The sequence below is a fragment of the Quercus suber genome, unplaced genomic scaffold (genome assembly GCF_002906115.3).
Source record: "Quercus suber isolate HL8 unplaced genomic scaffold, Cork oak 2.0 scaffold_11, whole genome shotgun sequence".
Classification (NCBI taxonomy): domain Eukaryota; kingdom Viridiplantae; phylum Streptophyta; class Magnoliopsida; order Fagales; family Fagaceae; genus Quercus; species Quercus suber.
In genome coordinates, this window is record NW_027069477.1 from 2,153,819 (window position 1) to 2,168,770 (window position 14,952).

Genomic DNA, 14,952 nt, shown 5'->3' on the forward strand with positions numbered 1-14,952 from the left:
GAAACCGACCAGTACTTAGCCCTAAACACAAATACGGCTAGCACTTTTTCTTGAATCGTTCCATAATATTTTGATACTTATAAACCATTCAAAATCCATTTTGTTGTTGGATTGTTACGCTTGTGTTTTAAATACCATCTTTGTATTCTTATTTTATAAAACCAGTATCTTTCTCTAATTCTGGTTCATCCAGATTGTTAGGAATCCAAATGTGCCATATTGAAGGTTAACATGTATTGCAATATATTAGTACTTCTGATGTGTTGGATTAGGTAGATAAGTTGAGCTAATGTCAGTTAGTTATGCTAATGTCGGAGTTTCAATTAGCTAGTTAATACCTTTTAGGCGGGAAATGTTAAGAGTTGGGGAGGGAGTATTGTATATAAGAGGACTAAGAATGAAGGATATCCAGAAAATTAACCAAGCTTTTTCTTTCTATTCTTCTCAAGTTCTCCCTATTGCTCAGGAGGTGGTAACCCTCGAAGTAACTCTCATTTTCTTTCTCATTTTCATTCTTCTTTTCATCCATTTCTGAATTGCTAAGAACTTAACATTGATCTTCATCTTCTAGATCATGGATTAGTTATTGAATCGTTGTTGAAGAGATTATGACTGCTCTACTGTACTGTACATTAATGACAACAAATGTTCTAACTTTACAATTGGGTCTCCAGAAATGCCAAGATTGCCAAACTAGCAGCCCAAACATCTTCGTCCAATACATGCTCTACAGGGGAATGACCTACACCTCCACGACACCAGACAAACAGCATTCCAACTTGTTCAAGTATTTGCAGATTATTATCATATACCATGAAATATCACCTCCAAAAAGTTGAGGACGAAGCAAAATAGGACAAACCTTTGTTAAATGAGACATGGCCATTGCATCATGTCCTGCACCACTCATTAAGGCAGGTGTTTCGTCTTGAATGTTACTGGCCATTTTCCTGAGTGCAGAGTAAGCCGCAGACTTCAGCTGAGAACTCAATTCAGAATCACAAACCACTGCATTCGCATCATGCTGAAATGTCCACAACAAACCAGGTTATTGATTATGAGGGTTACAAAAGAAATGCATTATGATATGAAGTCCCAGACCTTACGATTAATGATGCATGAAAGAGAACGCCTCTCACATATTTTATACATCTAATTAGATAATTCATAGATAACAGCTTCACGTCCCATGTCATCGATTGCTCATAAATCCACAGTGAATGTCACCTTTTTCCAACAAGTCCATTGTGAATTCAGACATTATCAATAAACAACAAGGAATCCCAATTTGGGCTTTGTTATCGAGATCAGCATAGTCATAGATAAAAGTTCTTACCTGGCCTGGAATGACATTACTTGCACTTGGCCATGTTGATATCTCTCCAACAGCACAGACTAGAGAACTGGAAAGTGGTTCCAGTGATATATCATTGCAATGACCATCGTAAGATGGAAAATCTTTAGGGTTTTTACAGGCACTTTCCAACAGTACTATTAATTCAGCAGCAGCCGCCATAGGATCCTGATGCATAGACATAGGAACAGTTCCGGCATGCCCCTGTGAACCTCTCACTGTAACCTGCAATTATATATGTGTAACAAAAACATCAACAACCAAAGATCATATCAATTTTGATTTAAGATCAGCATTTGCATATTATCATTGATTTACATTTATCTTTACATGCTCCAGGCAGAAATGTGTCAAGTTGAAAATTCCATACAAAAATTAATTTTAGCCTATCCTAGGTGTTTTGTTAAAATTCCAAAAATGAGACACTATGCTTCCTCTTCATTGTTTTCATTATATCTCAATTTGTTTAACAAACTACAGTTTGTAGTTTCGTGTATGTTCGATATAGACCTAACAAGACCAAGTTCTAGTATAAAATCCAGAGCTGGTAAAGAAAGTTTCCATCTGGCACTCCAATTCTTACATGAGCTTGGTGAAACTCATACTCAAAATAATAAAGGCACAGTAAACGTCTCACTAAAATCAAATCTGTCTTTTGTAAAGAATTGGAACAATGGTGCTGTACAACTGCAGGAAAGTTCTGAATAACAAGATTATAATGAGCTTACAAGTGATGAATAACTATTGGTATACTCCTTCACGATTGTTATATGAGCTGTACTCAAGAAAATTCACTAAATATTGCCAAAAGGATGGAGAAACAGAAGCAAATATCACAGGAAGGTGATAGGGCAGAAAGAGGATCACTACAAGTTAATATATTAACCCAAAAAAAAGGTTTTGATTTGGCATGGAATAGGACTGATATGGGAGCTAGAATAATTATAGAATAAAATTCACTTAGCTCAGACTCATGCCAGTCATCGACATGCACACTTAAATTTGTACAATCATACAACATTTTCTCCGTTCCAGATTATTGATCTTATCTTAAAAACACAACTTTTTTATGGGAATATCATTTAATGTATTGTGTTCTAATAAAAAGGTATAAATCTCCAAAACTATGTTACATAATTTAAACTAAAATAAAGCTAATGGAAAAAAGGGTATTGACTTTTGAATAAATGCAAGGGCAAGTTATGACTATTGACATATCAATGCAAACAATATTTTGAGACATCCCAAAATGGACTTGAAACCAATAAAATGGGATGACAGTAGTATATATGACAATCTTTCAGCAAGATTTAAAACTTTACAAACACTGAAAAGAAAATAAGCATAGGAACTTATAAAAAAATGTAATACAAAGGAGAATACAGGAAAAAAAAAAAACCAGATAGGAGAATTACAAACATTTTAGATGGCAATATCATGCAAAATACAAGTAAACCTCTTTTACTGTAAAAAATAAAAAATAAAAATAAACACTGGAAGAAATTTATATATTTTTAGTCTTGTCTGGCCAGCTATGCCTTTAACCACACCAAGAGGAAAACCAAGCCATTCTAGTACAAGACCCTGTTCAATGTGAACCTGCAGCATCAAGCCAATACAAGAACTGAATATGCACACCCAGAATACTAGAAGCTAAAATAACTTAATTTATTGCTGAATACGAAGAGGAGATTCAATACATCGTTCTCTACAAGATAACTGGTATAGACTGTTATACCTCAACGTAACCCCAGACAGACCCTGGGTCATACTTGAGCTATAACAAGTTTTCCTCTATAAATTCTAGGGAGTTTTCCTTCAGGGCATCTTGCACTATCACGCCACTAAAATAGGATTATGCATGAATAAATTGATAATAAACAGAATCATGACTAGATATAAGCTCAAAGTTATTCAAGGAAACCTCTTGTCAGATATCTGTAAGGCTGTAACTGGTAAACCACCAGCTAAAGCAACACTGCCCAAGAAAGTAGAGTGAAACCTCACTCCCTCCTCATCACTAAATGCAATCACCTGCAATAGCAGGAAATTCATTGTCATCTATAATCAGAATTGCTGCATAGCCACCACCTCCAACATATTACAAATCTAAATTTACATCTGAATCAGATTGCAGTGCTGTAAAAACAATTGAGGACAAGACTGAGTCTACATCAATTAAAGCTCTAGATGGAGAATAGAGTCAAAAATAAGAACTGATGTATTCAAGAGATCAGGTCTCACACATGTTTCAGAGTCTCAAAATATATTTCCTTTTTATTTCATCCATGTAATCTATTTGTTTCACCAATAGCAGGATTTTAAATCTCTGCACACGTTGTAACATGCTTCTCTTGCACATGAACAAGACTATACCATAATTTAAGCCAATGGAACCCAAAAGATGGAAGGCACATCCTAAATATTTTCCCTACAAGTTAAAAGGCAGATATAAAAAGGTTTTCCCAGATGGTACTGAAGAGACAAAGATTAATCTTCTTCCACTGAATATCAATCAAGACAATCAAAGTAAATATATTTCTTTTTCCCTCCATGACAGTGGACTTTTTATCATTCTATCTTTTTGTTACTTTGTTCTGGTTCACAGGGTTGGAAAATGTTAGAATAATGGTTAAGTAATAAAATTCATCATTTCCTATTATCGGGGTTTACTGTAATTTATCATGGTACTAGAGTACATAGTCCCGAGTTCAAATCCTACTTCCACTTTACCTCCCATTAGGACTAGTGGTAGTTTATGACAGTGTAACATCAAAGGAAACAAGACTAATAAGTCATTATAGAATCACAAATCAAAAAATATTTCAGAAAATGATGCAATATAATGTTCCAAAGTTGTTATCTTACTGGCTTCAATCGGCCGCCTTAATTTTCCCAACGTCCCATTGACATTCAAAACCTTCAGAGCAGATAATGCAGAGATTATGCCTAGTGAACCATCATATATACCAGCATCAACAACAGTATCCTATCATAAAGAAGGAATATCCCATATCAATATTGATGAAATATGTATTCATGGCATGTTCTGTGTGTGTGTGAAACGTGTATTTATGTATTTGTATGCAAACTAAATATTAAATTAGAAAATAGGAAAAAAGAAGCATCACCAGATGAGAACCAATCAACACAGCCTCAGCACTTGCATTCATTCCCTCAACTCAACCGTGTAAATTGCCCAACTAGTCTACCCAACTGGAAATCAACATAAACATCAGTTGAACTTCCAACACTGTTTACAACATAAAAAGGTAGAGAGCTAACATTCTCAAACTAGCATCCTCCATCCATCCACGAATAAGGTTACCAGCCCTCAAAGAAGCTGGCCTCATGAATGTTCTCTCAAGATAGCCATCTGTGTCACTTACCTGCTTATGCAGGCAACACCATTAACGTTCACAAATAACCACACAGCCACAAGATACATATTGAGTAAAGAAAAGCCAAGGAAAATTCAATGCAACTTTTTCTTTAACTTATTGCAGTGGCCAGACTCTAGGGGTGATTACCATTTGAATGGTGATTATAGAAACATTGAAAGTTGAGCATTTTAATCTTGGCGGCAGGAGATATATGCGATGGTGTGATACAATCTATGTTTGATTGCAGACATATAACATATTTGTTCTGATTTATGCAAAATCATAGCTGTTTGAGGGTAAGGCAGCAAAATTTTAAGAGGATTAAAAAAAAAATTCAACATTCAACATTGCCTCAATTAGCTAAGAAAAATGGCATTGAAAGCCTTGAATGTTGTTGCAAAAATTGGATTCCTGTATTCCTTTCAGCATGTAACAGAAATTAAACTCGTATATCATTGAAGAAGTACATCATCAATAAATAATAATAACATACATCTTATTTAATGGAACATTGACAAGGTGGTCAAAATCCTTTTTTCTTTTTCTTTTTCTTTTTTCAAATCATGCTTTTACTGACAGAAAAACCTATAGATGACAGCTGAATTAGTACTCCAAATGACACAGCCAAAGTTGAGGTCATAAACACTAATTTTTTTTAATTAAAAAAAAAATTAGCAAACTATTCTCCACAATGCTATTGCAGCAAAACCCACAAATTTTTTTTTTAACTCAGTAGTAATTATATTAACATTAGCAGTACTACCTAATAAAACTTATGAGAAATATGTCAGAAATTTAACTTGGGTCTTGAATTTTATACCTTTCCAAGCTCATTAAGCCTTGCCACTGCCTCATCCCTTAAGATTTCACGAAACAAATCATTCCTACTGCTTATTTCACCATCTTCAATAAACAAATCATTTCCATCGTCATCATCATCATCATAACATAGGCTAAGTTAATAACCATTATTAAACAAGAAAATTATTCAAACCCCAACAATAAAAAACGTCACTTTCATGGACTCAATTCAAATGCAGAGGAAAAGGTCAGTGTCAATAACCAAGCAAAATTATTAATCAAATAAGCAAAATTTTGAACTTGATGTGAATATTCACTCTTTGTCAATATACATTAAAAAAAATGTGTATTGTCCAAGCAAAATTATTAATCAAGAAAAAAATTTGAGCAAATCATATAACCAAATTAAAAGAACCCATTTATGAATTTGATGTGGATATTCACTTTTTGCCAATATAAATTTTTTTTTTTAAAATGTCTATTGTCCAAGCAAAATTATTAATCAAGAAAAAAACAATAAGCAAACCATAAGACTAAACTCAAAGAACCCATCTTTCTTTCTTTTTTTGACAAAAAAGAACCCATCTTTGAACTTGATGCGAATATTCATTTTTTGCCAATATTGTCTTTTGTCCAAGGCAAAATTATTAATCTAGGAAACAAACAATAAGTAAACCATAGGACTAAACTAAAAGAACCCATCTTTGAATTTGATGTGAATATTCATATTTTGCCTATATACATTTAAAAAAAAAAATTTGTCTGCTGTTTTTCTTTTCTTATTTTATATGTATATTTGGAGTGATATTGAGGAAGAAAAAGAAGAAGAGAATGGAAATACCTGAAAATATATAAGCTGAAGCGGAAGAAGAAGTAGATAACAGTGACAGTAAGAGAGAGAGAGGCAGATATTTGAATTGAATGAAGGAATAGACGGTGTTCATGATAATGATGAAGATGAAACTGAAATGGGAAAAAGCTAGAAGCGTAGAAGGGTCTTAATAAGGCAGAGAAGGAGAAGGAGTTAGAGATAGAGACAGAGACAGAGAGGCGGCCAATAAATGGAATGTGAGTGTTTTTTTGGTTGTGAGTTCTGAGTATGACTCATCCTCCATTTTAACGCCAGCCAAGCAATCGTGAGAGATCAGATAGTGGTGGAGGCTTGCTCTCTCGTGAGTCGTGACGCGATTTCATATTCTGCTCTAAGGCTAATAAGGGTGGGGGCAGTAGGGTCCATCTCTTGCGAGTCCCATATATATATATATATATATATATTTTTTTTTTTTCATTTTTTGTGATTCCCATATTGACAAAGAAATTTGTTGCACATTAGGTTATAGTTTTTTTTTTTTTTTTTTTTTTGAGATAGGTGTCGGCACACTAATTATTATTATTATTATTTTTTTTTTTGAGCAGCTGTTGGCACAGTAATTGAGCGAGGTGCCGAGGCTCATTGTAAAAAAAAATAAAAATAAAAATAAAAAAAAGGTGGCAGAAGTTAATAAATAAATTCTAAACTGATTGATCATAATAATAAAAATTCAATCTTAATCAATATACTTTGACACTTGTTAATCAAACTCATTATAGTTATTATACATTTTCTGGATCCTATATGTTGTGAGATATTAGTTGCATACAATTAAGGAAAATAGGGAAAAATTAAATCAGACATATAGTATTATTTTTCGTTATAGGGAAACCTATAGTTTAAAATGGGAAAAATAAACCAGGGATATACATCCGTGGATCCTATATGCTTTGTGCACATGCTTTGTAACATTGATCGCAGGTGGCTAAAGTTCAAAATACTAACTCCATATGAATAAGAATAAAATTATATATATATATATATGAGTTGAGTTTAAGTTACATTTGCTGAAACTTTAAATAATGTTACATCATTCAATATTTTTTAATTTGATGTGAATTTTTAAAAATCCATTGTTAGATTACATTATATTCATATTTCTCCATGCTTTTAAATTTTCAAGGTGATTAAAGATTAATAGTCATAACATCAATCAATTATTTATATTCAAATTTTTATAATTTAAAATAATGCATAAAAAATGAGATTATGAATCGAATGGTAAATAACGACCAATTGATATGAAAATTGGTATGAATGTTAAAAACATATAGAACATGTAATTCAACGATAAGATTTTCAAAATATGAATCTTATAAAAAGTTATTGGGTGGTATAACATTACTTAAAGTTACACCAAGTGTAACTTGAACTCAGCCACATATGTGTGTATCTTATTATGAGAGTTACAAAAAAAAAAAGAAAAAAAGAAAAGAAAAAAACAATGACATATATCACATACGTTGAGAGAAAGTGATTGCATATAGTCAATAAAATCATATATCATTCTAAGTGTTTCCCTTTATATTCTATCGAAGACAACATATTACCCTTTTTTTTTAGAATCACCCATTTGTTTTTCCTTATAAAATAACTAAGTTTAAAATAGAAAAACAAAATCAGACATATAACTTGGTGTAGTCGTTAGATTATTAAGTGAAACAAAGTTTTTTTTTTTTTGTTTCCTTCCATACTATGTGGTTTTGTTTAATTTTGAGTTTAGATTGTTTCAAAAAAATATCGACTTTTGATTATTGGGTAAATTTAGCCAATTAATTTTTAGTCTTTGCTTGGTTAAAATTTAATTAAGACATAAAGTGTAAAAATTTCAAATGAATAACTTAATCAAGTATATAATTTTAACTAAAAAAATATTTATATAATTAAAATTAGTTTGTAACGTGTGCTTACGCATAGAAACATTCAATAATAGTGATCATGAGATGATCTCTTACTCTTACTTAGATGTGTGAGATGATTATCTAAGTTTTCACACCCGAGTATTATGATTCATGAATGAATCACTTAATACCAAGATTAAGGCAATTTTTTTTTTTTAAGAAAAATTAAGACAAAATTAAAATAGACTATTAAAAGAAGCTAATTTGAATTTGATTTTGATTCATGAACGAATCACTCAATACCAAAATTACGACAAAATTAAAATAGACTATCAAACTACAATTCAAAGCTAGTTTGAATTTGATTTGGATACGATAACATGAAACTTCTGGTGTCCCACTGACGTGCTGCAATATTTTTTAGTGGTAGTGACATTTAGTAGTGGAGGCTGCTCGGCAAGGTGAATGATCAATAGCCAATAGGATGGGATGGGTGGGTCCTAGGTTTTAAAAAATTGGTGTAGGCACGAATTTGGGGTTGCGGTGGGGTTCAAACTTGAAAGCGGCCATGCAAGTAGTAAGATGGGCCATGTGGAACATTCAACTGATCTAGCCACTCCAAATGCAATTATTGGGCAGCAAAACTGTGGAATCTTGATGAATATTCATATTCTTTTTTTCTTTCTTTTATTGATTTTAATATTCCTATACTTAATTCCGTAACCATCTCGTCTTTCAATTCTTTTTTTACACCACCTACCATACAAAGCTTTAAATTACAATTTCCTCCCCAGAGACTATAGTTTAGTATTAAAATATAAGCTAACTTCCATATCTTGTTTATTTTTTGATAGGAATTTTTTTGGGCAAATTACAATTTACTTACTAGTGATTAAGCTGAAATTTAAGTAGCTTACCTATGGTTGAAAATTTGACATTTTACCTACCTAGGGTTAGTTCAGTAAGATTTCCTTAATCTATCTCTATTAAAAACATGGCTAAGTATGTGGTTTTACTTCACTTTTATGTTTCCCTTCTCAAAAAACACAAAAAACCATAAAAATACAAGATAAAATAAGATAAAAAAGAATTCAACGGAACACTTGCGTTATGGAATTTCAAATCATAAGTAGGTAATTTAAATTTCGATCAAACCTCAGGTGGGTAAAGTGTCAAATTTTAAACCACAAGTTGGCAACTTAAATTTTAGCTAAGCCACAGGTATATAAGTTGTAATTAGCTCTTTTTTTTTTTCCTTTTGCTTTTATTTATTTGTTTATTTTTTGCGTACAATTTTTATATTTTTATTTTTCTTTACTTTTTTAAAGTATAAGTACTTTAACCCCTTTCAATAAAATTATAATAATTTATTAATGTGGTTTATTTTGGACTACTTACACTCTTTGTAGTTAAAGAGCATAAATAAATATCAAATATCATTAATTAAAACAAAAAACAAGTTAGTTTTTAACCACATCATAGATTAGAGGTGTTCAGGGTAACAATTTGAGTCAATTTTGAACTCAATCTGAACTCAACTTGATCACGTCCAGTGGCAAAAAATAAGACCTATCGTCGACCAAAGAGAAGCAATGGGTCGATTCGAGTCGGCAGTCATGGTGGTGGTCAATGGTCAATACTGAATAGAAACAAAAATGATGAGCGTTTTCATAGATCTCATAAAAAATTAAGAGATCTCCACTAAATCTGGTAGGAGATGTGCATGATCTCCTCCAATTTGGCAGTGGCGAAGCCACTTGATGACCCCCCAAAAATTTTGAAAAAAATTAAAAAAATAAATTGGAAATGTTCTAAATAATTTGAAAATTTTTAAATAACCTTATCATTTTGGCTCCCCATACCTGATAATATACATATATGTTTAAGAAAGACTAAAAATAAACATAATTTTTATTTAAATAAAATACAATCCATAAATATATATATGTCAACAAATTATAATAATTAAACATTCAATATCTTTAAAATGAACACGTAGGTATTTTAACAATTACCTCAACAAATATAAGGGAAAAAAAATTCTAATTTTCAACCTAACACATCTAGTGTTTACTTGTACACAACAGTAGAAAAATTGAAAATGTCAAAAACTTTGTTGATGAGCCGCATCACCAAATCTCCCACACAGTTGCAGAAACGTTTTGCCTCACACAAATGACTCTCTCTCTCTCTCCGTTGGTGACTTGGCATTTGCCTTCTTCTTCTTCCTTCTTTTTTTTTTTTTTTCCTCCCTCCCATTGCTGCTGTAGTTTGTTTAATAGTAAAAGTTATGTACTATGTGACTAAATTAGACAAGAAAGAATGAAAGATTGAAGCTTTTGTGCCGTGGACCCCTCATCCCTTGACTGTGCCATGCTCTATGCCCTTAGCTGACCGGCTAACCCCTTATTTTTAACTCTTTCCCAGGTACTTTGCATTTGCTTTGTTTTAATTTTTTTTACTTTACTTTTCATTGCTTTCTTTTTTATTTTCATTTTAATTTTAATTTTAATTAAATACACTTGTTTATAACACATTTTCCTTTTAATTTTAATTAAATACACTTTTTTTATAGCACATATTGAATTATACAATATTATACATTACTATTTTACATTTCATACACATATGGAAAAAAAAAAAAATTATATAGCCTCTGAAGATAAATCCTTGACTCCACCACTGCAATTCAGATGGGAATCCCAAAGGTTTGGATTTTTTTTTGGTCGGGTCGTGTGTATCAGATTCCAAGTGGGAAATTTGACATATAAGACTATATCAATTTGTAGTTTTCGCCCATCTCTTTTATAATTCATATATTAATTTGGCAATGATGAAACGAGAATGTAGAAAGACAAAGCTTTGTTCAGAGATAGAAATTAAGGTTTGCTTTTTAGAGTGAGAAAGTGAAAATTAGACTGACGAGATGTCCCTCCCAAAATGCCTGCCCCAGATTCTGATGCTCTTTGGAATGGTTCGGGGATATGAGGAACTGAGGCTCATATTGGGACAAGAACCCACGTGTAGGCGGGGTCTACAAAGGTCCTGCCCTCTTGCACAACGATACCGTGAGAGTGCGTATCTTAGTCATATATGCACCTTCTTATTTTAAGCTTATTTGGCATAAAGTTAGGAAAATTATATTTGACCATTATTTTTTTTTTTATATTTTAAAGAAAATATTTTAACTTCTTGCTCTCTCATATGGGTGGAGTTTACTGTTAACGAAGTCACGCAGGTTATTATTTTATTTAATTATTAAGCTTTTTCTATTAGTTAATGGGAGCATACATTAATCATCTAATTTTGAAAACATTTTATGGTGAATTGAAAAAATTGTTAAAAAAGTTAGTAATTTTTTTTTTCTATAAAAAGTTTTCTAGAATAGTTTCTTAATGTGGGCATATGTACATTAGTAAAACTCTTAGTTAATTTTTAAAATTGATAAAAGTAGAATCTCAAGAATTTACAAAGTATAAATAAATTATATTATTGCATTTGAAAAGTATCTTTTTTTTTAGTAAATAGTAATACTTATTAGAACACACAAGAAAATAATAATATTAATGTTTTAAACTGAGTTTATAATACATTACATAACCAGAGTACAACTACAAAATGACCTAATATTTGTAGTTGTAGACTGGAGTTATAAACAACGGACACTAGATACACACAGCTAATGTGGGATAAACATCAATTTTTTTTTTCTTTAGTAAATAGTAATACTTATTAGAATACACATAAAAATAGTAGTATTAATGTTTTAAATCGGGTTTATAATACATTATATAATCAGAGTACAATTACAAAATGACCTAACCTTGGTAGTTATAGACTGAGGTTATAAACAACGGACACTAGACACACACAACCAATATAGGATAAACATTTTTTTTTTTTGAGAAACTAGTAATACTTATTAGAACATACACGAAAATAGTAATATTAGTGTTTTAAATCGAGTTTATAATACATTACATAACTAGAGTATCTAAATATGAACATTGAATCCGACATGATACATGTGTTTAATTTTTGTCACATATTTAATTACATCATGTCAGTTCCAGTAAAAATGAGCATTGGAGCTAACCTTTATTCTCCAAGTATGGATCTTACCCATTTTACTTTTATTTTATACTTTTAGAGAAGGGTGCAACATTTTTACTTTAGAAAAAGTTACCCATCAAATATATGATTCTTAATTGATATATTGTAATTTAATCACAGTTTACAGATGATCCAAGAAATTAAATGGTCTATAAATAAATATGCAGAATACTAGTCAATATTTTCAAGTTGAACCTTTATACAGCAAAAAAAATGAAGGGAAAAAAAACACCTTACGTGATGATGAGTGCATTAATTATATCACTGACATATAAAACTAGATATCACTGACAGAATATTTTATATAGCCTATTGATGGTAAGTGCAACAGAATCTTCAGGAAAACGACGTTAATATAATTTTGTAGACTGAGGAATACTCATCATCTCGCACATAAAACGCAGTATATATGTTCTTCAGGGAATCTACTTATGTATATATAGCCTATTGATGGCAAGTCCAACAGAATCTTCAGGAAAACGACGTTAATATATAATTTTGTAGACTGAGGAATACTCATCATCTCGCACATAAAACGCAGTATATATGGATCTCCAGGGAATCTACTTATATATATATATAGCTAAATATCACTGACATAATTAATTATATTATTAATTGTGTTAGTGATATATAACTAGATATCACTGACACAATTAATTATATTATTAATTAAAGGATGGTTAAGTAGATTCCCTGGAGAACATATATACTATATATATATGCTTTATGTCCGAGATGATGAGTATTCCTCAGTCTACAAAATTATATATTAACGTAATCGAATTATTGTTCGAAACCTAGAATTCTATTTGATCATCAATCCAATCACCGTTCATGTTTTAAACCATGAAAACGGAAGTGTGGGAGAGCAATACAAGCGTTGTGCTCATTTCCTGAAGATTTTGTTGGACTTACAGTCAATAGGCTTTATATATATATATATATATTTTGAGAACCCAGGCTATATATTTATTTAATAGTATGTGATGCATATTTGGTTGCTTGACAAAACAACAAGATAGCAACAATAAATAAAGCAATCTGATAAAATAATAATAATAATAATAATACAGACAGTCCATGTAGTTAGTTTTAATTAATTAATTGTTTATTTCGGTTTTGGGACCTCCTAAACCACTAGTGTTGTGGAGTACTTGTAACATATTAATAGAGAAGCTAAATTGCAACTTACATCCTAAAGTTTGGGGCATTTAAATTTTATATTTTGAAGTTTTAGAATTTAGATTTTATTCCTTGAAGTTTTATTTCGTTTGAATCAGCAAATCTTTTATCTATATTTTCCGTTAAGTACTACATAAGCTTGTCACTCTGTTTAGTTGATCCAATAAAATAATATCACACCATTTTTATTATGTCTTGTCATTTATAATTTTTTTAGACTACAAATTAAAATGATGTGGCATCATTTAATTTTATTGGACAAACTAAATAGCATGACAAGTTTATGTGGACATAATAGAAAATATGGATGAAAAAGTTGCTAATGCAAACGGAATAGAACTTTAGGGTATAAAATTTAAATTTTGAAATTTCAAGATATAAAATTTAAACACCCCAAAGTTTGGAGGCGTAGTTTGCAATTTAGCTTAATAGGAAAATAAAATAACTTAGTCAAATTACTGCATGAGAGCCTTTTTTTTTTACAAAATTGGGACCCCCTGCAATTCAGACGCTTCTGGAAAAATTAGTAATACAAAAAAAAAAAAAAAAAAAAAAAAAAGAAGAAGAAGAAGAAGAGAGAAGAAGGTTTTTGGACCTAGTTTATTTGTCTTCAAACAGTTTGGATCCTAGAGAAAATTCTAATGGCTATTTACGGTTGTTCTAGTTAATTGTGAGGCTTAGAATCCTAATGTTGATTTTTATGTTTGTATCTATCTCAGAACAAAAGGGTTAAGCATAATTAACTTAGTTCTAGTTTTTTTCTATCAGGTCCAAATCCTTTGTTGATTTTTATGTTTAGTATAGCTATAGCAATGGTTAAGCTATATTATACCTTATATTATGTATCTCATATCTTTTTAAACTTGAGCTAAAGTAAGGTGTTGAGTTCTTTGCGTTAATTTAGATGAGATTATGTGTCCACTTTTATCATGTTTTATTAACAGATCGATATATCAGTAGTATGTATTTCCAATTTTTGTTACTGCTATTTGTGTGCTACTAACTCCACTTTTTAATTCATGGTTTTTAATTAACAGATCGATATATCAGTAGTATGTATTTCCAATTGTTTGTTACTGCTATTTTGTGTAAGCTACCATACAATTTATAGGGCTCTAAAGTATGGCTATCATGTGTCATCAATATTGTCTGCCAATTTGGTATTCCCAAGCGTTAATAAAATGGCTATTTTTGTCTATGTTCAATAATTTATGCTTGAATATTGGATGACATCTCTTTGCAATGGCCTCATTGTTAATTGTTATGCAAAAGGACATTATTTTCTACAAGAGGAAAATGTCATGTTGGCTACTTGGCTTTATGTTCCTGCCCATCTTTATTTGTACGTATCCTGCGATCTGTTAGAATTATTGCCAATTGTATTTTGACTATATGGATACCTTG

At 31.1% G+C, this 14,952-nt stretch overlaps 1 protein-coding gene across 10 annotated transcripts; it reads right to left on the reverse strand.

The window, feature by feature from the left end:
• Window positions 1-416: 416 nt before the first annotated feature.
• On the reverse strand, window positions 417-6,773 carry LOC111993265 (allantoate deiminase 1). Of its 10 annotated transcripts, none has more exons than XR_010631063.1 (9): window positions 6,380-6,763; window positions 5,558-5,640; window positions 4,640-4,743; window positions 4,486-4,570; window positions 4,223-4,343; window positions 3,093-3,388; window positions 1,337-1,579; window positions 1,102-1,227; window positions 417-1,024 (listed from the first exon to the last, which is right to left on the reverse strand). XR_010631063.1 is itself a non-coding variant. In XM_065778919.1 (9 exons), exons 7-9 carry the CDS (start codon window positions 1,535-1,537, stop codon window positions 728-730), a joined length of 378 nt encoding a protein of 125 aa, XP_065634991.1. In that variant the 5' UTR covers window positions 1,538-1,579; window positions 3,093-3,388; window positions 4,223-4,343; window positions 4,486-4,570; window positions 4,640-4,743; window positions 5,558-5,640; window positions 6,380-6,772; the 3' UTR covers window positions 417-727. The 10 variants fall into 10 exon arrangements, 7 of the variants coding, with proteins under 7 accessions (XP_065634991.1, XP_065634959.1, XP_065634963.1 ...); XM_065778919.1 differs by lacking the exon at window positions 1,102-1,227 and having other exon boundaries at window positions 417-742; window positions 863-1,024; window positions 6,380-6,772; XR_010631064.1 differs by lacking the exon at window positions 3,093-3,388 and having other exon boundaries at window positions 6,380-6,769.
• Window positions 6,774-14,952: the final 8,179 nt, after the last annotated feature.